This window comes from Corvus brachyrhynchos, unplaced genomic scaffold, assembly GCF_000691975.1.
Source record: "Corvus brachyrhynchos isolate BGI_N302 unplaced genomic scaffold, ASM69197v1 scaffold624, whole genome shotgun sequence".
NCBI classification, from domain to species: domain Eukaryota; kingdom Metazoa; phylum Chordata; class Aves; order Passeriformes; family Corvidae; genus Corvus; species Corvus brachyrhynchos.
In genome coordinates, this window is record NW_008237889.1 from 305,439 (window position 1) to 327,120 (window position 21,682).

General features: G+C 54.4%; 3 protein-coding genes across 4 annotated transcripts; 1 reads left to right on the forward strand and 2 right to left on the reverse strand.

The window, feature by feature from the left end:
* Window positions 1-1,617: 1,617 nt before the first annotated feature.
* Window positions 1,618-15,900, forward strand: DNAJC17 (DnaJ heat shock protein family (Hsp40) member C17). Of its 2 annotated transcripts, none has more exons than XM_017732776.1 (11): window positions 1,618-1,734; window positions 3,137-3,206; window positions 4,400-4,458; window positions 5,200-5,287; window positions 5,686-5,768; window positions 6,159-6,255; window positions 6,643-6,692; window positions 7,207-7,284; window positions 8,315-8,395; window positions 9,272-9,400; window positions 11,940-12,005. In XM_017732776.1, exons 1-11 carry the CDS (start codon window positions 1,657-1,659, stop codon window positions 12,003-12,005), a joined length of 879 nt encoding a protein of 292 aa, XP_017588265.1. In that variant the 5' UTR covers window positions 1,618-1,656. The 2 variants fall into 2 exon arrangements, with proteins under 2 accessions (XP_017588265.1, XP_008630734.1); XM_008632512.2 differs by lacking the exon at window positions 11,940-12,005 and adding an exon at window positions 15,692-15,900 and having other exon boundaries at window positions 1,620-1,734.
* CUNH15orf62 (chromosome unknown C15orf62 homolog) lies at window positions 11,900-14,194 on the reverse strand. The gene is made up of 2 exons (XM_008632510.2): window positions 13,663-14,194; window positions 11,900-13,406 (listed from the first exon to the last, which is right to left on the reverse strand). The coding sequence occupies exon 2, from the start codon at window positions 13,134-13,136 to the stop codon at window positions 12,621-12,623; it is 516 nt and encodes a 171-aa protein (XP_008630732.1). The 5' UTR covers window positions 13,137-13,406; window positions 13,663-14,194; the 3' UTR covers window positions 11,900-12,620.
* A 254-nt stretch (window positions 15,901-16,154) lies between the features above and the next one.
* GCHFR (GTP cyclohydrolase I feedback regulator) lies at window positions 16,155-21,668 on the reverse strand. The gene is made up of 2 exons (XM_017732780.1): window positions 20,842-21,668; window positions 16,155-16,948 (listed from the first exon to the last, which is right to left on the reverse strand). Exons 1-2 carry the CDS (start codon window positions 21,585-21,587, stop codon window positions 16,825-16,827), a joined length of 870 nt encoding a protein of 289 aa, XP_017588269.1. The 5' UTR covers window positions 21,588-21,668; the 3' UTR covers window positions 16,155-16,824.
* Between the last annotated feature and the right edge of the window lie 14 nt (window positions 21,669-21,682).

Here is a 21,682-nt window from a genome sequence, read left to right on the forward strand (position 1 = left end):
GGCAGCAGAGGTGCCCGGCTCTGGAGTGTCCTCCCTCGATGACATCTGGCCCTGCAAGAGGCACAAAGCCTGTCTGCAGGAACCTCTCCCCAAAAACCCCACAGCTCCTCGTCCCTCCGGGGCTGTCCCACACCTCAGCAGCGGGGCTGTGGTGGGGCTGGAACAGCGGTGTTTTCATCCCACAGGTCTCACCATGGGATTGCGGCTCTGTGCCCCTGTCCTGCTTCTGTGACGAGGCCCATGTCCTGTGGCTGCTGTGCCGTCACTGATGGTGATGTCACAGAGGGCCACTGTTGAGGCGTGGGACGCCCCGAAGGAATGAGGTGCTGTGCATGGGTTAGGGACAGGTGTCAGCAGATAAATTTTGTGTCTTGCAGGGCAAGAAGGCGTCACAGGAGGGGAACCCAGAGGGGATCCTCAGGGGGAGGCCACAGGAGGTGCCCAAGGTGGCACCACGATGGCCACAGGTGGCCTCGGCACACCCAGGGCTACCACTCATCAGGAACTGGAGGGTTAGGACGAGGGGAATGGCTCCAAGCTGGAAAAGGGGAAATTTAGGTGGAATGCTGGGAAGAAACTCTTCTCTGTGAGGGAGGGGAGGCCCTGGCACAGGGTGCCCAAGAAGCTGTGGCTGCCTCAGCCCTGGAAGTGTTCCAGGCCGGGTTGGACAGGGCTTGGAGCAACCTGGGATCATGGAACTGGATGACCTTTAAGGTCCCTTTGAGCCAAACCATTCCAGGATTCTCGTCAAGAAGAGGGAGGTGGCAGTGGAGCAGGGCTTGGAACAACACCGACAATGCCTTCAGTCTGCAGCCTGAGAGCTGAGGCTCTGCTTGGCTGAGGCTCCGTGGGGACGGACCAGGAATCTTCCAGTGTATTGCACTACCTCTCTGAAACAGTTCATTTTGCTGGATGCGTGGCTGTCAAGTTTGCTCCATGATCTCAGGTTTGTTGCTATTGTTGATAAAGGTAAGTTAAGTAATCTTCAGCCACGAGGACACAAATCCTATCAGAATAAAGGAATAAGGGATGAAAAATCCCATCTCCTGTGCATGGCAATAATCGGATAGGCTTTCTTCTACAGTGCTCCCGTTTTAGAGCAGTGGGGGGAAAGGGAGGTATCTTAGATCAGTAAGAAGACAAGAATTTCCCAAGGAGCTGTGCCTTGAGCTGAGACGGATGCATTTTTGGGGACAACAAAAACAAGTATGTTTTTGGGAACGCGCTGTAGCTGGGCTCGCACCACCCCGCGCTGGCACAGCCTTCCCGGGGAGGTGGTGGAGTGCCATCCCTGGAAGGATCCAACGCGTGCATGTGGATCTGTAAGTGGCACTTGGGGACGCGGTCAGTGGTGACCTTGCCGGACAGCAGGACGCCCGTGCACTTTTCCCTAAGGGCTCGGTGCCCGCGCACGGCCCCACGGGACTTGTAGTTTTCCTCCAGTTTCTCCCCGCTCGCAGCCGCCGCTAAAGAACTACACCACCCGGCATGCCCAGCATCGCGCTGCGCACCCTGGTCGTGCCCTTCCACTGGGGCCGCGCGGTGCATCGCGGTGCTTGTAGTCCAACCTTCCCGCGCGGTGCGTGGCGCGGCGGCCTGTGGGGACTACACTTCCCAGCGACCGCGGCGCCGGGAGCGGAACCGGGAAGCGCGAAGATGGCGGTGGATAAGGAGCTGTTGGAGCGGGACCTCTACGGGCTGCTGGGGATAGGGGAGAAGGCGTCCGAGAAGGAGGTGAGGGGCGCGGGCGGCTCGGGACGGGCTCCTATTGTCCCCTCCCTCCCTCCCTGTCCCGGTGTCCTCGGGAGCGGCGTGTTCCCGGCGCGGCGCGTGCTGCTCCCCAGTGCTGAGCTGAGGGGCTGCTCCCAGCGCTGCTGAGGGACCGGAGCTGTCAAACCTCGGACAAAGCCCGGTTTTACTGATTTTGGCGTTGTCCCGTCCCGGTTTTACTGGGATTGGCGTCGTTCCCTCAATTCACCCCTGTCCCTTCTCAATCCTTCGGGGCAAGACCCGCCTTTGGAGGAGGAGATGGCTTGGAGAGAACTGCAGGGTTGAGCTGGGACACTGTTCCTCTCGTTCCTTTGTGTGCTTCCAGAAGGAAAATTTCCGCCTTTATCAAAACATCCGGTTGTTAAGAAGTTTGTCCGAGTGCCCAAAAGCCACGTGGTTCATTTTGTAGGGTTGGAATTACGCGTTCCCGGTTTTCAATTGAATTTTTTTGGGTAGTCGGTGCTAAACATAAGAAGGAAGCTCGGAGAGAGCTGCAGAGGGGCTTTGGACAAGGGCTTGGAAAAACAGGACAAGGGGGAACGGCTTCCCACTGCCAGAGAGCAGGGTTAGGTGGGACATTGGGAAGGAATTCTTTGCTGAGAGGGGATGTTGGAGGATGGAGCCCGGGGAGGATACGACTGTCCCTCAGCTGGACTCTAACGCAGGAGGTGGGATCATCTGCAGGGCTTTTCCTGCACATTCCCACTCCCGGCAGCTTTGTCCACCAGGTGGGGCCGGGACACAACTTTTTCCACTTGTTTTAGCAGGGAATTGGTTGGGAGTGGGACAGAGCGGCTTCCTTTTTTCCTTTCCCCCTTTTTCTTTCCTTTCCACTTCTTTTTCCGTTTCCCCATTTTTTTGTTTCCCTTCCCTCTTTTTTTTTTTTAATTCTTTCCCCCTTTTTGTTCCCCTTCCCCCTTTTTTTCCTCCCCCCCTTTTTTCCTTTCCCATTTTTGCTTCCCTTTCCCTCTTTTTGGCTCTCTCTCTGGTTTTTTTCCCTTCCCCATTTTTTTATCCTCTCCCCCTTTTTTTTTTTCCCCCCTCTCTTATTCTTTTTCCTTTCCTTCCCCCTCTTTGGTTTCCTTTGCCCTTATTTTTTTTCCTCTTCCCTTTTTTTATCATCTCCCCTTTTTTCCCTTCTCTCCCTTTTTCTTTCCCCTCTCCCCTTTTTTTCCCTCTCCCATTTTTTTACCTGAGGTTTCCCTGCTCCAACACAAAACACCTGGAACTAAAAACAGCTTTTAATAGCTCCAACTCCCTCCAGACACGGGGCCTGGCGGGTTACCCTTGAACTTGGTTTTCCAAGTTGCCTTTTTGGGCAGAGACAAACCAGTTCCCCCCAGTAACTCCCAGTGTGGCCCCGCAGGTGAAGACAGCGTTCCGGCAGAAGGCCCTGACCTGCCACCCGGACAAGAACCCGGACAACCCTCGGGCGGGTGAGATGGAGCAGCTCTTCCTGGCAGTTTTCACTTCTGCAGGCCCCTGGAAGTGGCTCTGCTTCCCTGGGTGCTGAGGGAGTGCCTGGGTGTCCCTGGGAATACACACAGGGCTGGGAGTTGCTCCCGTTGGTGTTAACTCTGCTTTTTCAGGCTGAACAGTCCCTGCTGGGTTTAGAAACACCAGCGTTGGGGCAGTGCTGGAATTACAGTTGCACCTCTCCAGATCTTCCCAACCTTTGGCTGCTTGGACGCTGCTTTAATCCCTGTCTCTCACAATCCAAACTTCACCAGCACCCCATAAATCCTATTATCTGTGGGCAGGGCCCGTTTCTGGTAGGGGAAAAGCCCTGAGTGTTGGCTGAGCTCACCCAAACTGGGAGCAAGGCCTGGCTTCCTGGCAGGCTGCCCTGCTTTGGAGAGCAGCACTGGTAAAAAGTAACAGCCACGAGGGAAGATCTGGGGGGTTGTACCTGCAGGAGGCTGAGGAGTGAGGGGAAGGATGTGGGGAAGCCTCCAGCTCGTCCCCATCCCCTTCCAGGAGGAGGGGCAGCAATCTTGAGGAAAAATGCCAGGTTTGGGTGTCGGGCTGAAAAGCGGGAGGCATGGAAGGGGGAATTCCAGCTGCCTGCAGCACGTGCTTGCTGTGGATGGAGCTTGTGGAGTTAGCAATTAGTTTCTTTCTTGTGTGTCAGTACTGATAATTCACCTTCATGAAAATAAGCATAATCTGCCAATGCTTATAACAGGACAAGAGGAAAGACTTCTAAAGGATAGATGGCTGTAATGCAACAACTTCCAGTCCAACATAAGTGGGACTTCCTGATGGTGTGTTTGTACACAAACAAGAGGAAGTTGAAGGAAAAGGACTGAGAGGGAGAAGGAAATTGTGAGCTCCAGCCAAATGTGGCATGAAGGAGATATTGCAACCCAAAATAAGAAAAAATAAGTTTATGTGTTCCAAGATTTCTCTTAAAATGAAACAATCCCAAGTTTTGTTTCTTTATTTGCTCTCAAGTTTGTGTAACACCTTTGAGTCGAGGTGGCCCTGGTAGAGGTTGGCTTACAAACACTTTGGAAAGGTGATTTTTCTTCCTTGGAGAGACATTCCCACAGGAACTGTCTTTCCTGGTTCTTCCCCAGGTCCCTCACCTGCTTTCCCTCATCTTGCCCTTATTTCTTCTCCTTCCCAGCGGAAATCTTCCACCAGCTCTCCCAGGCCTTGGCCGTGCTCACAGATGCAGCAGCCAGGGTAAGGATGCTCCCTTGGGAAGGGTGGGACTTTGGGCTGTTGCTGGGAACTGTATTCCTGCCTGTCCTGCTCTCTGCTCCGACAGAGACTCCATGAATACAAATCCCAGCTGTTGTTCCCAGTAATTCTCTCTCTGTGAGATCAAATCTCAGGTGCCAGGTAACAGCTTGGAGAAATGTGGTGCTTGTGATTTGCTGCTCTGCCCTGAGCTTGTGCCTTTAATAATGTGCTGGACTGGGGCATATCCCGTTTGATAACACCAGTGATAGCCATCCCTGACTCAGGGACCCCCAGTTCCCATGGCAACGGTGTGTCTGCCATTCCCCTCGAGTCAGGGGCTGGCACATGAGTAATACCTGGATGCAATTCCTGAGGCTCCAAGCTGGGACACAGGAGAGCTTGGATCCTTCTGGAGCTGTGAGGAAGTGGCTGAGAACCCACTGCCCAAGGCCTGAAAGAACCTGGAAATGTCCCTGGGAAGAATAAAAACAAACCAGAAATGAGCAAGGAACTCTCTCCAGATAAGCTCAGGAGGGAACAAAGTGCTGATTCCGGGTGGTGAGAGCTAAAAACATCAACTGGCTCCTCTTTTCAAGTGCTGGCAGAGCTCGTAGCCCAAGAAGCAGCAGATGCTTCACCCCTGCTGGCAGGGTTTCAATCCCTGATGTCGTTGTATTCCCTGCTTTCCAGTTTCTCTCCCGGTTTCCGTAGTTCCCCACTGTTGTGCTGGTTCCTTGGCAGGCAGCCTATGACAGGGTGAGGAGGGCGAAGAAGGAGGCTGCAGCAAGGACACAGAAGCTCGATGAGAAGAGGAAGAAAGTAAAGCTTGGTAAGAAAATCAAACCCTCACATTCTCCTGAAGTCTCCCTTAGCTGGGTGTTTGCATTTCTCTGTGACAGGAATTCCCCAGGGATCGGTCCATCCATGTGGGATGACCCTGGTTTCTTCGTGCCCAGTGCAGTGCAGGAGCCACCTGGAATCTCCTCCCACAGCCATAGCTGGGGTGGTCCTGCTCTGGGAAGGAGGGAATTAGGTCCTGCTCTGGGAATTAGGGGCTTTGAGGACTGCTAAGACTCCTTTGCTGTGTGGGGGCAGAGGAGAGGCAGCAGAGCTAGCAGGATATTGGTGTAGCTGTAGCCAAGTTTGTGATCTTTCCATCTCCCTCTGGTCTGCAGGGGAAATTCAGATTCTCTTGGGATTGTTTTAATTCTGTTTCTTTCTCTGCAGATCTTGAAGCCAGAGAACGGGAAGCCCAGTGCCAGGAGAACGAAGAGGAGGAGGTCAGGATAACGAGATCATTAGAAGAAGAGGTAAGGATAAATTCTTAGTTCTCTCTGCTATTTTTGAGAAGAATTGCTGGAAGTATTTCCATTCAGGATGAAATCCATGAGATGAGGTGCAGCGAATCTCTGGATAGCAGTCCTTCAACCTTTGGGATTAAAAGGCTCTGTGAATCAGAGAATCCTGGAACGGTTTGAGTTGGAAGGGACCTTAAAGCCCATCCGGTTCCACTCCCTGCCATGCTCAGGGCCACCTTCCCCAGAGCAGGCTGCTCCTTTTGGAGCTGTCCCAGCGGAGCTGGCTGGAGGGGTGTCCCAGGAGATGGGAGTGAGGCCCAAGCTGTCCTTGGAAGTGTCCAGCTGGCGTTCCAGCCCTGGGTCTGTGCCTCAGGTGTCCGTGCCATGTTCCCTGTGCCGCAGATAATCCGCCTGCGTGAGGAGGGCTCCCGGCAGCTGGAGGAGCAGCAGAGGCTCGTCAGGGAGCAGATCCGCCTGGAAAGGGAGCAGCGCAGCCGGGGTGAGCACGGGGGAGCCCGGAGCCCTCACCTGCAGGGGGCACTGGGCTCTCTGGCAGCCGTCTACACTCTGCTTTTCCAGTTATCCCAGCACAACCCTCTTGCAGGGAAAAATGCCTCAGAACAGGTCTCCTACTTGTATTTTTGCTGACCCGTTCCTAGCAGCAAGTCTGGGCTTTCTAGAGGGGAAAAGTGCTGCCATGGAATATTCAGTTTGTGCTGCAGTTCCTGTTGCACAAGGTTTTTGGGGCTGGAATGGTCCAGTAGAAATCCCAAAGTGTTTCCTGACATCAGATGTATGTTCTCAGAGAAAATGTTGTGCTAAATGCTGAGAGATTTTCACCCATGTCCTCTCCATCTTTTTTTTTGTTGGCTTTCTCTCTCTTTAGGCAAGCAGGAAAGAAATGCAGCAGAAAGCAAAGTAACTCCTAAGCTCAAGGTAAGACATCCTCAGAAAGCTCGGTTTTGGTGAAAACTGGTAGAATGTGGTGGATAACAGCAGGAACACTTCAACCCTGCTGAGCTGGCACTTCCTTCTTAACACTGGAGGTCAAATTCCCCCATGGAATGTGCATCATCAGGTGAACAGCTCCTGTCCTTGCTGTTAGAATTCCTCCCTCCCTCACCTTTTCTTTGTCTGCTCCAGATTTCTGAGCCTAGGATTGAGTTGTCTGTGCTTCAAGCACAGGGGAAACATCTGCTAATTACCCTGGCAGAGCCATTAGCATCCTTTCAAGTGCGATCTTTTTTTATCCCAGCGAGCAGCAGCGTTTCTCCCTGTTCCCCAAACAGTTTGTTCCCTGTGCTCACTCCCAAGCTGAGATCACTGTCTTGGCAGGCCCGGGAGTGTGGCTGTAAATAGCAGACGTGGGGAATGTGCAGGGGGGTGGCAGCTGCTTGAGCAGGCAGCGCATCCGAACGGGAAAGATGAATTCCTGCCCTTTGTTTCCCAGCTCAGGTGGAAATGCAGGAAGGAAGATGAGACGGGAGGAGGATACTCCAAAGATGTGCTGTTGCAGATCCTGCAGAAGGTCCTGTCTGGCGCTCTTCCCTGTTTATCACTGGGTCTTCCCCTGCTCTCAGTGCTGTAAGGAGAGTGAATTCTGGGAAGCTGCATATCACAGAATCATGGAATGGTTTGGGTTGCAAGTGACCTTAAAAATGATTCAGCTCCACCCTTTGCCATGGGAAGGGACCCCATCCACTATCCCAGGTTGCTCCAAGCCCCATCCAGCCTGGCCTTGGACACTGCCAGGGATGGGGCAGCCCCATCTTCTCTGGGCACCCTGTGCTGGGGTCTCAGCACCTGCACAGGGAAGGATTTTATCTTAACAATCTCATCTGAACAGATAATCTGATCTAAATATCCAGTTTGAAGCCATTCCCTGTGTCCTGTAACTCCACTCCCTTGTAAGCTATAAGCTGGAGTGGCTCACTTTTTTTTTCATCTTTCTCATGCAGTTTTCAGAGCTCATCAGCATGATCGTGGAGTCAGTTAAGGTTGGAAAAGATCTCTTAAAGCATCAAATCCAACCTTTGAACCAAGTTGGATCCTTTGATCCGTGAGCTGGGAGCTGTTTCCCAGCTTACAGCTCTGCCTGGCTCCCAGCAGGGACTCCGGCTGAAGCAGAGCAGCAGCAGGCTCTTCCCCCTGGATGCTCCCTGCCCACTTAGTCTGGCTCCGTGGCTGTGGTCTTTCCTTCTCTTCAAGCACTCCACATCCCTGCTGTGGGAAGTGCAGAGACAGGCACAGACAAGCCTGTGATCTGATCAATCCCAGCCTGGCATCTTTATTTTCCCTCTAAACTCTGGCTCTGAGCTCAGCAGCCCTCTTGCACCGGGGCTTGCTGGGAGCCAAGTGTGGAGCTCCATGCCTTCCCAGATTATTTCCTGGAGGGACAGAAATGGTGGGATCAGTGGAAGCAGGACAGAAATGGTGCCAGCTCAAGCCTCATGTCTGTGAAAACACATGTTTTCTCTTGTGTTCATATGATAAATGAACTTGACGTCTCTCCTGGCTCTGTTATTAACTTCCCTTTCTTCCTTTCCTTCTTTCCACAGTATGGAGATGTGCTCAATTTGTTGATCTCCAGCAGGAAGACTGGGAGCGCAGTGGTGGAATTTGCCACGGTGAAGGCAGCTGTGAGTGTGCAGAGCCCCTGCTGGGTGTGCTGGGGGTGGCACAGCACGGGGTGACAGCCAGGACACTGCCCTGTCATTAAGGCAGTGGAGAAGGGTAATGAGAGTCTGAAGGCACAGAGGCACGAAGGGAGTGGCGCAGCTGGAGGCACAGACCCAGAGATCAGGCGCATAAACAGGTTGTGCATGGAACAGGCTGAGGGAAGAGGCGCTGCCTTAAAGATCAGGCACCGAGCACTTACTCAGCTCTCTCTGAAGGTGAAATACCTTGGAGTTGGGCTTTTGTGTTTTGGAGGTGATACCAGGCATTTGCAGTGAAAAACAACCCAAAATGTCTTGGCTCACTGTGAGAATAATTCATGTGGCCGTGGGAGCAGAAATCATCAGTTACCTTAAATTTTAGTGGTTCCATCAGCTTGGGCTGTACAAGAGTCTCTCTATTCCTTGTTTGCTGTTCTTTCACTCACATCCAAGTAATAAAACCCCCCAGAACTGTGTGTGACCTGTTTATCAAAACTATTGGCAGGGGTGTGGACTGTAAAGGTGCTTCCCATGTAGTGAAATCTGAGAGTCACGGAATGCTTTGGGTTGGAAGGATCCTTAAATTCTTATGGAATGGAATCAGAGGATGGTTTGGGTTTGAAGGGCCCTTGAAAGATCGTCCAATTCAAGCCCCCTGCCACGGGCAGGGACACCTCCCACTATCCCAGGTTGCTCCAAGCCCCGTCCAACCTGGCCTGGAGCAATTCCAGAGATTGGTCTTGTTTGTTCCCTACTTGGCCTTGAGGCCAGCCTGAGATGGGAGCACAGTTCTTAGTGACCTGTGAGGGAGCAGGGTCTGGAATTCGGGTGGTGATGGAAGGATGTTTTCCCTGCCAGGAGATGGCTGTGAAGAATGAGGTTGGCCTGCTAAATAACCCCCTGAAGATTTCCTGGCTGGAAGGCCAGCCCCGGAGCCACCCCAGCACCGTCCTCCCTGACAGCACCAGCCAGCCCAGGACCTCCCAGGTAAGGACAGTGGGCTGTGGGATGCAAATCTGGTGCTGTAACAACCCAAATCTCAGTGTGCTCTGTAGCTGTGGTCACATAGAAGCTCTTGGTGCCAGGCCTGGCTTTCCCAGCAGCCTTTCTGTGCTGGATCAGTGGCTTTCTAAAGGACCTCTTGCCTGGGCAGCAGCACACTGGGAGCTGGAGCTATTTGGATGACTGGATCTTCACACATTCCCTTTGTCCCAAGTGAAGAGCAAGGGTGTTCCTTGCTCAGCCCAAAGCCTCCAGTGCCACTCTGATGGGATTTTTTAAAATGTGTTGACTGTTGGAATCCTCTGGGTGAGAGCTGCTGAGAAGTTCTTTTAGGGAGCCTTGGTTACTCACTGCATTCACAGGAGGAGGAAATTTCAGTGCTGGAAGCAAACCTCTGTTCTTAGGGTCTGCAGGAGGGAGGAGAAAGCAATATGAAACTGAGTGCCCTTTTGTGTGTTCACTCCCTAAATATTTCAAGCTTCTGAGATTGTTCAGTGCATTCACTCTCTTGATGTTTTATTAAGCACTTTATTTATATTATTTGTAATTGTACATCAGAATGCGTGGTTGTTATCCTGTCCATGCAGGACCAGGGAGAGTCCTGCAGCCACAGGAGATTCACCAGAGGGTTAGGAGGGAAACTGAGGCAAAAAGCAGACTCCAAACCAGGTTATTAGTGAATTTCTCACTAGCAGAGAGTGAGAGCTGGCCCGTTCCTGCCGAAGGGGGCTGCTGGTGTGGTCGGAGCTCGGTAGTGGATTCCAGCCTGCGTGGGTTCAGATCCCCGAGTGTGTCCTGGCCTGTTCCCATGCCCAAAGCTTGTTGGTGTGGAAGTGCAGCGTCTGCCTGCAGTGCAGGATTAGTGTGGTGGGGCAGCAGGGAGAGCAGGAAAGCAGCACAGGGTGCTGGTGACTCAGCTCTGCCCTGCACAGCCTCCTCAATCCCACCTGGCTCTGGGCATGGCGAGGAGCTGCTGCCAGGGACCTGCATCCTTCCCAGGAGTCGCACTGCTGGTGCTTGGCTGTCCTTTCTGCTGCTCTTACCTGTGAGAAGCTGTGATTGCACTGCAGCCTTGGATCTCCAAGCTGCTCTCCTTCCTGTTTGTCCTTGTTCCTACTCCAGACCCTCTCCAAATCCTCCTGCTGCATCCAGTAGGATGCTTCTAAAACCTGTAATGTGTTAACAGCTCCCCTTGGCCAATCTGCTTCCAGCTGACTTAACTTGTGCTCTCCAGTTGAAGACTGTGCAGAGTGAGCTCCCAGATCCCTTTTCCCCCTGCCTCTTCCTTTCACACCCAGCCTGGCTTCCCAGCCACCAGGCTCCACGTTCCTGCTTCCAGGCTGCACTTACCTCATTCTGATTTAAGCTGCTCTTGCTTCCTATTTGCTTCCCCCCTCTGTTTTTGTCTGAATCCACCCCCGTTCTCTTCCCACTCTGTGCAAAAGCAGCTCCTTCCCTGCTCTGCTCCAGGAAACAGCCCAAACCTGCAGTGTTCTCATGGCAACATGCTCCCTACTCATCCTCTGCTCCTTGTCTGGGACAGGCAGCCCAAAAATCTGCCGGTGAAGGACAGCCAGACCCCAGCCAGAGGGGTTTGGAAGCAGCTCCCAGGTGGAAGCTGTGCTGTGAGGAGGCTGCTCTGCTTCCACAGCCTTGTTGTCTCCTGCAGCAACAGGTGCACGTTGTCCAGCAGTTCCTGGAGAGCTGCTGGAGCCAAGCAGGCTCCAGTTGCCCTTGGAATTCAAGAGCTGTGGCTTGGCCAGTGTTACTCCAGGCTATTGAGAGCAGTGGCTGTGTGATGGTTCAAAGCACACACAGCGGCTGTGGAGAGCTTGTTTTGCCACTCCAGCAGCGTGGAACACTGGATTTTGGGAATGTTTTCCCTGCTCCTGCAGTGGCATTTCCCTGCCAGTGCTCCTCAGCCATTCAGTCCTGAGAAGAGCCTCCTGCCTGGCACTCTTGCACCTTTTCTAAGCTCCTTTGAGGTTTCAGAGGGTTTATTTCCTGTTATCTGATTTTGGGAGGTGAATCTTGCAGGGTAAGAGGCAGCTGTGCTTTCCCTGGAATATCCCTGCAGGTTGCTTTGGCCGCTTCCAAAGCTCCTGGTTATCTGGGGGCGTGGAGGTTTTATTATTGTTATTTTTTAAAAGAGCCATAATAGTCAAAAAGGTAAGAACTGGTAGTTTCTTTCAGCAGTTTGTCCTGATGCTGCCCAGAATGTTCTCAGCCTGGCAAAGCCCTTCCCACTGCCCAGCTCAGGGTGGGGCACTGTTCCTGTCTTGTCCCGAGCTGTGTGAGCTCTCCTCAGGTCCCAGCAGCTCTGTCCTTCCCCCAGCCCAGAGAAGCAGAGCCATACTGGTTCCCCTCCCCTCATAAAACCCTGCAGTGCCAGGGAGGATGGGTCTGGGCTGCTCCAGATACCCTGTGCTCCTGGTGCCTGGGGTTTCTGTGCCTTTCTCCCAAAGAAATGAGGCAACCAGACACTTCCAGTCACAGATACATTTATTCTTCCATGTCTGTACAGCTGGGAGCTCAGTGCATGCGTGAGGCAGCAGTGTCAGAGACATCTCTTCTCCTGCCAGGAGGGTAAATCCACTGCTGGTGCTGTATCAGGAGCCTACATGGATGCTTACCTGTTTCCAGGCTGGGAGTGCCACCTGCACTGGAGTTAGGGGAGAAGAAACCCACAAGGAGGCAGAGAAAAAACGGAGGAGCAGCTTTGAGCTTTCACATCCAAACACGGTGGGAGGAGAAGCCCCAGTTCCCGTCCCTCAGCCCTCAAAGCTTTGCCTTTGGGGTGCAGTGCTGCTGCCTCCTTGCAGGCTGCCTGCTGCTCCACAAGTGATCCGTGCCAAATCCCTGTGTGTCCCTGCCCCCCAGTGTTACATCCCCAAAGTAAGTCTTTCCCAAAAAATGCCAGTCTTCCCCGAGGAGGGGACGTGCAGTTCAGTGTGGGAAATTCCTGGGGTGGAGAGTGGAAAGTTGCCCAGGAGACAGCAGACAGTGCTCTCACCTGAGCACGTAGCCCATGAGCTCTGCTCCAGAGGATTCCTTGGCCAGGACAGGGATGGTCTCTGGTGGGTGAGGCGAGGACAACAAAACAGGCCACACACAACAGGCACGCTCCAGCATCCTTCCTCCCGCCGGGGTCGGAGGAAGCGGCAGCAGCAGTGAGTAACTGGGATGTGATGGACAAGGAGTACCTTCAAATGGCGTAATCCCTCGGGTTCTGTTTCCTGAGGGTCTGCAGCACATCCTCGAGCAGCGATAGCCCCAAATCCACTTTGAAGGACAGGAAGGGGTCAGCCAGGTCGGGAAGAGTGGTGCTGTTCGGGAGACCTGCCTCTGAGGGGCCGTGGTCTGTAGCCTGGTCCTTGTGCGTTGGAGAGGCTTTGTGGTACGGAGCAGCATCGGAAAAGGAGAGGTTGGAGTGGGAATCTGTGTGATCGATGATGTTGGGGCAGCTGGAACTGTCCAGGTACAGCCGGGGAGGCTTGGGAGGGGCTTGTGCCTTGGCCAGGTTCTGCTCGCTCTGACAGGACAGGTACTCAGACTTGTCCTTCAGATCCCTCAAGCATTCCCTCTTCTGGCCGTCCGTGTCCAGCGTGTGGCTGTTCTGGTTCAGGATGATGACTTGGTTGCCCAGCTTTTTGTGCCTCCTGAGGGAGAAGCGCCGGAAGAAGGTGGTGGACTTGATGGACCCTCTGCGCCAAGTATCCATGCCGAGGGAAGGCAGCGAGGAGCAGCAGTGCTGACTCCTCACAGGCGGGAGCCGAGGGATCAGCGGCGAGCCACGCAACGGGAGCAACTTCTTCCTGCCCCGTTCCCGGAGCTGCGAGGAACACGGGGAGGCTGGTAGTGCAGGAAATGCAAACTCCACGCCGTGGCAAGGAGCACTTGGCTCAGCTTGGATCTCAGGGAGTCTCCTCCTGGAGCGGAGAGGAGCGGCGGCGTGCGAGCGAGCTCGTTAAACGCGTGCTGCGGCTCCGGGCTGGTGGGGAACAGCAGAGGCACAGTCACCATGAGAACAGATCTAATCTGGCATCTAGAACAGAAGGGCACTCGGGTGCCATGGTAACCGGGCACCTTCTGTGGAGGGGCACCGCCGGAAAAGCGCCGTGGGTGGCTGGGAACGAGACGGTGACTCAGTGCCACCGAAGGAACCCAGGGAATACGGGCGAAGGGGGATGTAAAAAGCCACAACGCGGGAGGCAGCGTTGGGAGAATGGAGTGCCAAGGAGACTTACGCCCTGTTGGAGCAGCCCAGAGTCCAGGAGCGGAGAGGTGAAGCTGCCGGAGCACTCGCAGAACTGGGCTGGCCACGCTCACCAGGATGAAGCAGCAAGTCCAGGGAGAACTCAGCCAGGAGTCCAGGAATTCAGCCAGGTTGGACCCAGGATGCCAAAGCTCCCCAGCGCAGCCGCCGCCGTCCCTTCATGTGCCACCCGTAGCTGCTTCCTGGGCTGCAGCTCCCTGCGTGGATGTGTTTGTTTTGAGCCAAGCCCTTGCTGAGTCAGCCACGTCAGAAACTGGGTTTCACTCGATTGGTAATTGCCAGGATTGCAGGAAGTAGGTGTGTGGAGTGGCGAAGCCTCAGCCCACGCTCACGCACCCGGGAGCACGTGCTGGGAGCCCACCTGGATCAGGCTGCTCTCCCTCCTGCCGCTCCGAGGGCTCCTCATGTCAGCAGAGCTCCCAAACCAGGCTGCAAATAATCTCCTGTCTGTTTTAAATTTCAATCCCAGTGTGAGGTGGGGCTTCAGGTTTGTGTGGGTGATTCATCTGCATGAGTCTCACGCAGCCTCTTCCATCCAGCCCAGCAAATTCCTGAGGCTGGTGGATGGGACTTGGAAAGATCCCGGCTGAGGGCTGATGCCATCGGTGCTTTCTCAGAGACTGCTGCTGCCAGTACCCAAAGGTCATTTCGCTCAGGTGGCTCCTAAGACACCAATTAGACTCTTAATTTCCCACTTGATGTTCTGTTATCTGTTGTGGGCTTTCATTGTGTCCTCGCAGCCGGAGGAGCCACTTTGCTGGCATGGGATAAGGAATTGCACTCACCCATGTTTCCATGTGGAGACTTAGTAGCTGTGCTATTGCCTTCGTGTCCCTTCTGCTTCCTAAGAAATCCTTAAATACCTGGAGAAGCTGTGGCTGCCCAATCCCTGGAAGTGTTCAAAGCCAGGTGGGAGCAGCCTGGGCACGAGGTTGGAACCAGATGATGTTTAAGGTCCCTTCCCACCCAAACCATTGTGGGTGTGGGATTCCGTGATTCTCCGCGATCACCACTTAACCCGCTTCCTAGAAAAATGAACATGAAGGGGTTTTTTCCATTCACCTTCTCTCAAGACGTTTTTATTTCCACCTGAACTGTCAAGGAACGAGCTGGATGTTTCCAAGCCTTGCAGTGCTTTCATACATCCAAAATAGCGCGGCCACCTACCAGTGTGGAATGGCTTTGGAAGCAGTTCCAAAGCACCAGAGCAGCTGTCATCTGCTGCCCACGTTCATTAGGCAGAGTCTGCAATCGACTGCCTTGACGTGACAGTTGCTGCCACACACAGCAGCAAGGCTCCAGGAGCTTTGGAAAACTGTTCCATTCCTGTGTCAGGTTTGGGAACATCCCTGGTGGTTTTCTTTCTGCAGCCGCTTAGAATCACGGAATTGTTCCTGTTGGAAAAGACCTCCAAGGTCATTGATAGCAGCTGTTGGAATCATGGAATGGTTTGGGTGGGAAGGGACCTTAAAGCCCATCCAGTCCCGCACCCTGCCACTATCCCTCCAAGCCCCATCCAGCCTGGCCTGGAACACTTCCAGGGATCCAGGGGCAGCCACAGCTTCTGTGGGCACCCTGTGCCAGGGCCTCAGCACCATCAGACTTAGTCACTTCCATGACTAATCCACGAAGGTTTGATTTTTTATGGCATTAGCCTTTATAACAGGTGAAGTGTATGCTGGACTTCGAGCACCAGCGTTGTAGGTGCAGGGTGAGCTTGTCATCCCAAATAATGCCCCATCCAGCCTCATGGAATGCTGGCTCCGTGTCTGTCCCTCTTTCCTCACCAACCACATTTACCGCTGGTTATTTTTAATCATCATTTTAATAACAATTCCTGGTTATTCCCCATAGCCAGGCAGCTTTCACTCACCTCACCCAATTTCTGTGGGATCAAATTGCTTCCTGCCCAGAACACCGGTGTTGTGAGGGGGATTTGGGGAGGGTCTGGGAGTCTGTGCTGTCCTGACGGGTTGTGTGTGTTTCCTGCTCCTTCCCAGGCGTCGGTGGTGTCCGAGCGGGACTACGAGAGCCTGGTGATGATGAGGATGCGCCAGGCAGCTGAGAGGCAGCAGCTCATCGAGCAGCTCCAGCGGGAAGACGAGGAGGAAAAGTCCCACACTTAGCGTGAGAGTATGGATTCTCCCCACCCCTCCGTCCCCCCAGAGCTGGTTCTTAATTTAAGTCAATAAACCTCCTTTTTTTTAAAGGTGGTGTGGGAATAAAAACTCCCAGGGAATGCAGCCCTTATCCCTTTCCAGGTTTGGGGAAGGAGTGGCTGCCTGAGCTTCACAGAGTGCAGGTGTTACCCTGCCAGTGTGTGCCCAGAGCAGCTGCCCCATCCTGTGGGACAGGGTGTGAGAGGTGCCATCAGAACACCAAACCTTGGAGCTTTTAGTCCCTGAAAGCTTGGATCCAGAGGGCTTTGGCCACAGCTTTAAGCAACCCACAGGAGGACGCTGGTCTCTGCGCAGCAATGTTTTATTGGTGTTACCCCCACAGCAGGATCCATACACAGCTGCAGACATTCCAGCAGTGTTGGGATTAGAGCCTGCGCCTGGAATAGTCACACAACCTTTCTGTGTTACTTTGGGAACCCCGTGTTAGGCTTGGAGGGCAGTCTGGATCAGGAAGTCTGGTGGTGCTGCTGAGATGGGAACAGGCCTTGCTGCCAAGGGAAGAGATTCTCGGAGCACTGGGGGTAGGTTTAGTGGTTCCCCCTTGGATTTCAGGGATGAGATGGGATGGTGTCCGTGCTTGGCACGGAGCTCTCCAGGGCAGCCTGAGGAGGAGGCAGACAGGTCTTACTGAGCTTCCTCCAGGGCATGCTGAATACATGATTAAAATGTAAAAAGCTGGAGTTTGCCAGACTGCCATCCTGCTGAAGGCAGAGCTGGAGCCATCTGTTCCCTCTGCCTGATTCTGGGCATACCTTCCTCCCCCTGCTCTTGGGAAATGACAGGGATGGCAAAATTCCACTGGGTCCAGCTCTGCCTCCACACACCCTTCCTCCCCCTGCCCGAGTGCCTGGAGTCTGGGACAGGAGGGAAATAAGGGGGAAAAATTTGCTGCCAGTCCTAGAAGACGATCTCCAGCAGGATGTCATCTGTGTGGAACGCCGGATTCTCCCTGGCTATTCCCTGTGGAGGCACCAGACCAGGGTCTGGCCCACGCCGGTCATGCTGACCACGCGGTAGCCGAGGCTCTCCAGCTTGTCCAGGACCACGCGCGGAGCGTCGTTCACGTAGTACTCACAGCTGCACCCAGGAAAGACGGGAATAAGGTGAGCTGGGGGGGACAGAGACGGGGATTTCCTGGTGGAAGTGAGCCTGCCTCGCTCCTGACCCCTGTAGGACCAGCGGCCACACCTGGCACGGGCTGGGCGAGTGTGACGCAGGGCCTTGGTTAACCCCAGGGGAAGGCACAGCCCACGGTGCCAAACCACGGGAATCCTGTCCGGGAGGGAAGGATCAAGCTGAATGGGAATGTGGCTCAGGGCCGGTGTCCAGAGCCACGTGCTGCTCGGTAACTGGGCTGGCACTGTGGCGGAGGGCTCACAGGTAAACACAGGCGAACACGTTTTTAACACACCTGGGAATTCGTGGAGGAGGAGAGGAATGATTCAGGTGTATCTAAGGAAGGAAATCCCAGCGTTCTGCCTATGTCAGAGCACGTCTGTGAGCTGGGTGGGTTTGAGAGTCTGTTGGAATTTGGGGATTGGAAGAAGGTGCTGCTTTCAGCCAGGTGGGAAACCTTTGGAAAGCCAGTAGTCATCCATCCTGCATGGAGGTGCCAGGTGAGGTGAGCCCAGGCTACTCTGCTCTGGCAGTGCCTGGGAACTGATACTGGATCCTTGTCCAGCTCTGATTCCCAGTTGGTTTGTGCTGGCTCTGTGCTTGGAGCAGAAGCTGTCCCACATTCCTACCCCTTGATCCCACAAGTTCGAGGGCTGTGATGCTGCTCCCCAGTGAGGGGACCAGACACAAACTGGGCTGAATTGGGTGGGGATAGCCGAGCTGAGCTGGCCAGTGGGACCTTTGGCACTGGATGTGCCAGCCTTTCCTTTGACTTTTGGGACAAAGCCAAGAGCAGCTCAGCTGTAGCTGACTCGCAGTGCCGGATAAGCGGATAATGACAGGCTGCAGGATCCCTGGGGATCCTGTTTGGGCACCTGAACAAAGCCTCTCCTGCTTTTCCTACTAATAATGATAAAAAAGGATCCAAAAGCCTTTCCAAAGCTGCTCCTGCTTGGATTTCGGAGCCGTGCTGGGGCTGGGAGTGCTTTAAAGCACAAAATAACCCTGAGATGTGAGAGATTTTCCAGTTTCTCAAGACAGACTGTACTTGGCTGTAATTATAGATGTGGTGTAAAGATAATGTGCATTATTATAAGTGTCTTTGAAGTCTGTGCTTTCTCCAGGAGGGTTGCCACATACCCTTCAGATTCGCAGGGGGAGCTGGTAAATATTATTCCCATTATTCAGAGGAAGTAGCAGAGGCAGGGATTTGTAGGAACCTAAAAAACGGAGTGACTGAGCTAAAAGCAGGAGGGAAGAGTTCCCAGGGCTTTATCACAGCTGTGAGTTGAGGGAAATGAAGACTGCACCCTGTGGGTATCGGATACGCTGCCGTCTCCGTGTGCATCCAGTCAGGATGGAGGGGCTGGGATACCTGCAAAGCCTTTTCTCCCAGGTAAACACCAGCAGGGAAAAGAGGAGTCGTGCCAGACTGGAGAGGACTTGTGCCCTGGCACAGGTTGGGTTGTGGTCCCACCAGCTCTGCCTCCAGGTGCACCAAACCCAGAGAGCCCAGAGCTGCTCCCACAGGGATGGGGCAGGAGCGTCCTCGGCATACAGCAATTTTTAGGGATGGAGCAGCCAACCTCCTTGGGATCTATGCCCAGCTCTCCTTCAGCTCCCTGAGGATGGGTTTGGCTGTGCCTGGAGGAGCAGGGACATGGAATTTTAGCAGCTGTCTTAGCCCTCAGCTCCCAAATGCAAAGGAAGGCATCGGGTTGCAGTTAAGATCAAAGGATGCTGGACGTGCCCAGACAGGGATTGGCTGTCCCTTGCCACATCTGGCTGTCCCTTGCCACATCTGGCTGTCCCTTGCCACACCTGGCTGCCCCCAGGGCTCTGACCCCAACACGGAGGGCAGGGACCACATCCCTGCTCCCCACTTAATGAGGGGCCGCGTGTCTGTGCAGAGCTGCGGAACAGGATCCGTGCGCTCCCTCCTTACAGGGATTTCAGTGCTTCACCTGTACATCCCAGTTTCCCAGCAGGTCTGTGCTGCTCAGGCTTTTCCTTCAGGCTCCCTGTAAGGTCATGGTTAAAGTTTTGGGGTCCAAGGTGCTACAGGAAGGGGGTTTGCAGCATCCGTAGCCAGGCTCTGCTCATGAAGGAGTTGGGGATGGAAAATCCTGCTTGGCCACAGTGCAGATCCTGGAGCTCCCAGCCCTGGTTGGGATTCTGGAGGAGGCAGCCGGGCTTGCCCCGCTGGCACGTGGCTGTGCTCTTGGTGCTGCCAGCAGCCACATTCCAGCCGGGGACTTTGCCCACTGCCTGTTGCTCAGGCACACGCAGGGAGGACGTGCCGTGCCGCAGGGATGGGCCGCGGGGATGTGCCGTGGGGACACAGCGGAGTTCCCAGCTGTGACACAGGCCGTGCCGAGGAGCAGGTGGGGCAAGAGCAGCTCAAAACGCTCCGGGCCACAGGGAGGGGAGAAAGGTGGTGAATCCACCAGGGAGATCCCATAGGAAGCTCGTATCCCTTTTCCCAAACAAGCAGAACGTGGTGCTCCTGTTCCTTACAGCACTGTGGCTCCCCCAGCTGCTGGGGCAGGCACCACAGGGGCTTTTATCTGTCTGTGCCTTCCTTTTCCACGTGAATCCCAGGGATCCTAGCCCAAATCTCTCCGGATCCAGTTCTTTCCTGGAGCTGCTGTGTTTCTCCCCGCTCTGTCTCCCGTCCCGTTGCGTAACTCCGGGCTCGGCGCGGCGGGTGGCAGCACGACGCTGGCACTGCTGCTCTGCCCACCCACAGGCTTGGGAATAGCAGCACGGAGATGGATCAGCCTGGCAAACCCCCCCAGGAATTCGGCTGGGATGGAGAGGGGGCCCTCAATACTTACATTTTATCTCCTCATCATTAACATTTCCCACCCCACTCAGATTTTAACGCTGCAGCAGCCGAGGATCCAGCACCTGGTGTTCGTGCCAGGCTGGTGCTGAGTAGGTGGGTTTTCCCAGCTCCATGCATGGAATGAGATGGAATGTTGGGATGAGATGCCCCTGCTGTGTAATGCCTCGTCCTTCTCCTCCTCTCCTTTTCCTCCTTCTCCTACTCCACACCACGGCACATGGGACACAGCAGGAAATCGAGCTGCTCCTCTCTGTCAGGTTCTTTCGCATTTGGGGGTTTGTTTTGCTTTGCCATTGGTTTTTTTCCCAGGGAAAACCAAGAAGTGGGATATCAAGTGAGGGGGAAAAGGAAAAAAAAAAATTGGGCCAAACCATGAGGAAGATGCTGGTCACATCTCTGAGTGTTTGGCCGAAGGCTGGGGTCAAACTCGGCATGGGCAGAGGGGGGGACATGGAGAAGTGTCAAATATCCACAGTTTGGGAGTATGCAGGTGGAGGGCTTGGAGTCAGGGGTGACACAGTGGGAAGCAGCTCCAACCTTGGGGCTCAGCTGCCCATGGAAAAGATTTGGGAGCTGTTGGGAAGGGCTGGCTTGGGTGAAACCTTGAGCTGCACTGGAGGATGGGATGGGATGGGATGGGATGGGATGACAGACTCTGCGTGGGAGGGACAGGACAGACAGATTGTGGGTGGGATGGGATGGGATGGGATGGGATGGGATGGGACAGAACTGTGGATGAGCATCCCGGGTGGCTCGGCACCACCAAGAAAGGCCACAGGCAGAGCAAGGCAGGGATGGCAGTGAGAGAGGGAAAGGTGAGTCAGGTGCTAGAACAGGGTCAGAGCAAGGGAAAATAAAGAACCAAGTGAAATATCAGGCAGCAATTCCTCATTAACAGGACACGTGCGAGTCCTGGGATTAACTGCACAGCTGGAAGGTGCTGTGGGGAATGCCAGGAGCGAAAATGTTCCGCATTTCTTGGGAAAATAAGGAGAGGAGGACTTACAAGTTGTTCCCCAGCGTGCTCCTCTTCGTGGCCCCCAGGATGCTCATCAGGTGGGGATCCGAGTGCTCGTCACCCACCATGGTGGGCCCAACCTCCTGTGGGACAGGCACGGAGCGGTGAGTGACCCGTGGTGCCACCCCCTGTTCCCAGCACAGCTCCAGTGAGAGCCCTGAGGGAAGGGAATTGCCATCAGCCCATCCTGGGAGGGGCCACTGCCAGGAAAGCGCTCGGTTTCCAGCCTGAGCTCGATGCCAAGTTTCAGGCTGGAAATGTTTGCTTTGCCCCTTTAGCAAAGAACAGAGTTTCCAAAGTCTCCTGGAGCCCTGCTGCTCCAGGCTGCTCCCTCCAGTGCCATAATGCAGGTGTCCCTTCCTGTACCTTATCCTTAATCTCTCAACCAACTTGTACGATCCCCAGTGCTGCTGCCAGCAGCTGCTCTGGTGCTGCAGCATCCCCACACGTTCCCATTCCCAATCCACTGCTGCTTCCTTTGGGACATCTCCAGTGGCAGCAGTAGCAGTGTCCATCACAACTCCCTCACTTTGCTCATTTGCTGGTTTCACTGTCCCCGTTTCCTGCCCCAAACTGCACCAGCAGATCCAGGCTTTGGGAGGGGGATGACTGTCAGGAAAAGGGAACCCCCAGATAAAGACATGGCTGTGGGCTCCTCCAGCATCCTGCAGGATGTGGGTGCAGGATGTGGGTGCTGCCAGTGCCGGGGGGTAACGTTTGCTTTGTGGCTTCATCTGATGGTGACAGCCAGCAATCCCATCAGTGCTCCCGGACGGTGATCCCAGCCGCTGATCCCAAACAGTGATCCCAACCACTGCCCGGCTCCCCC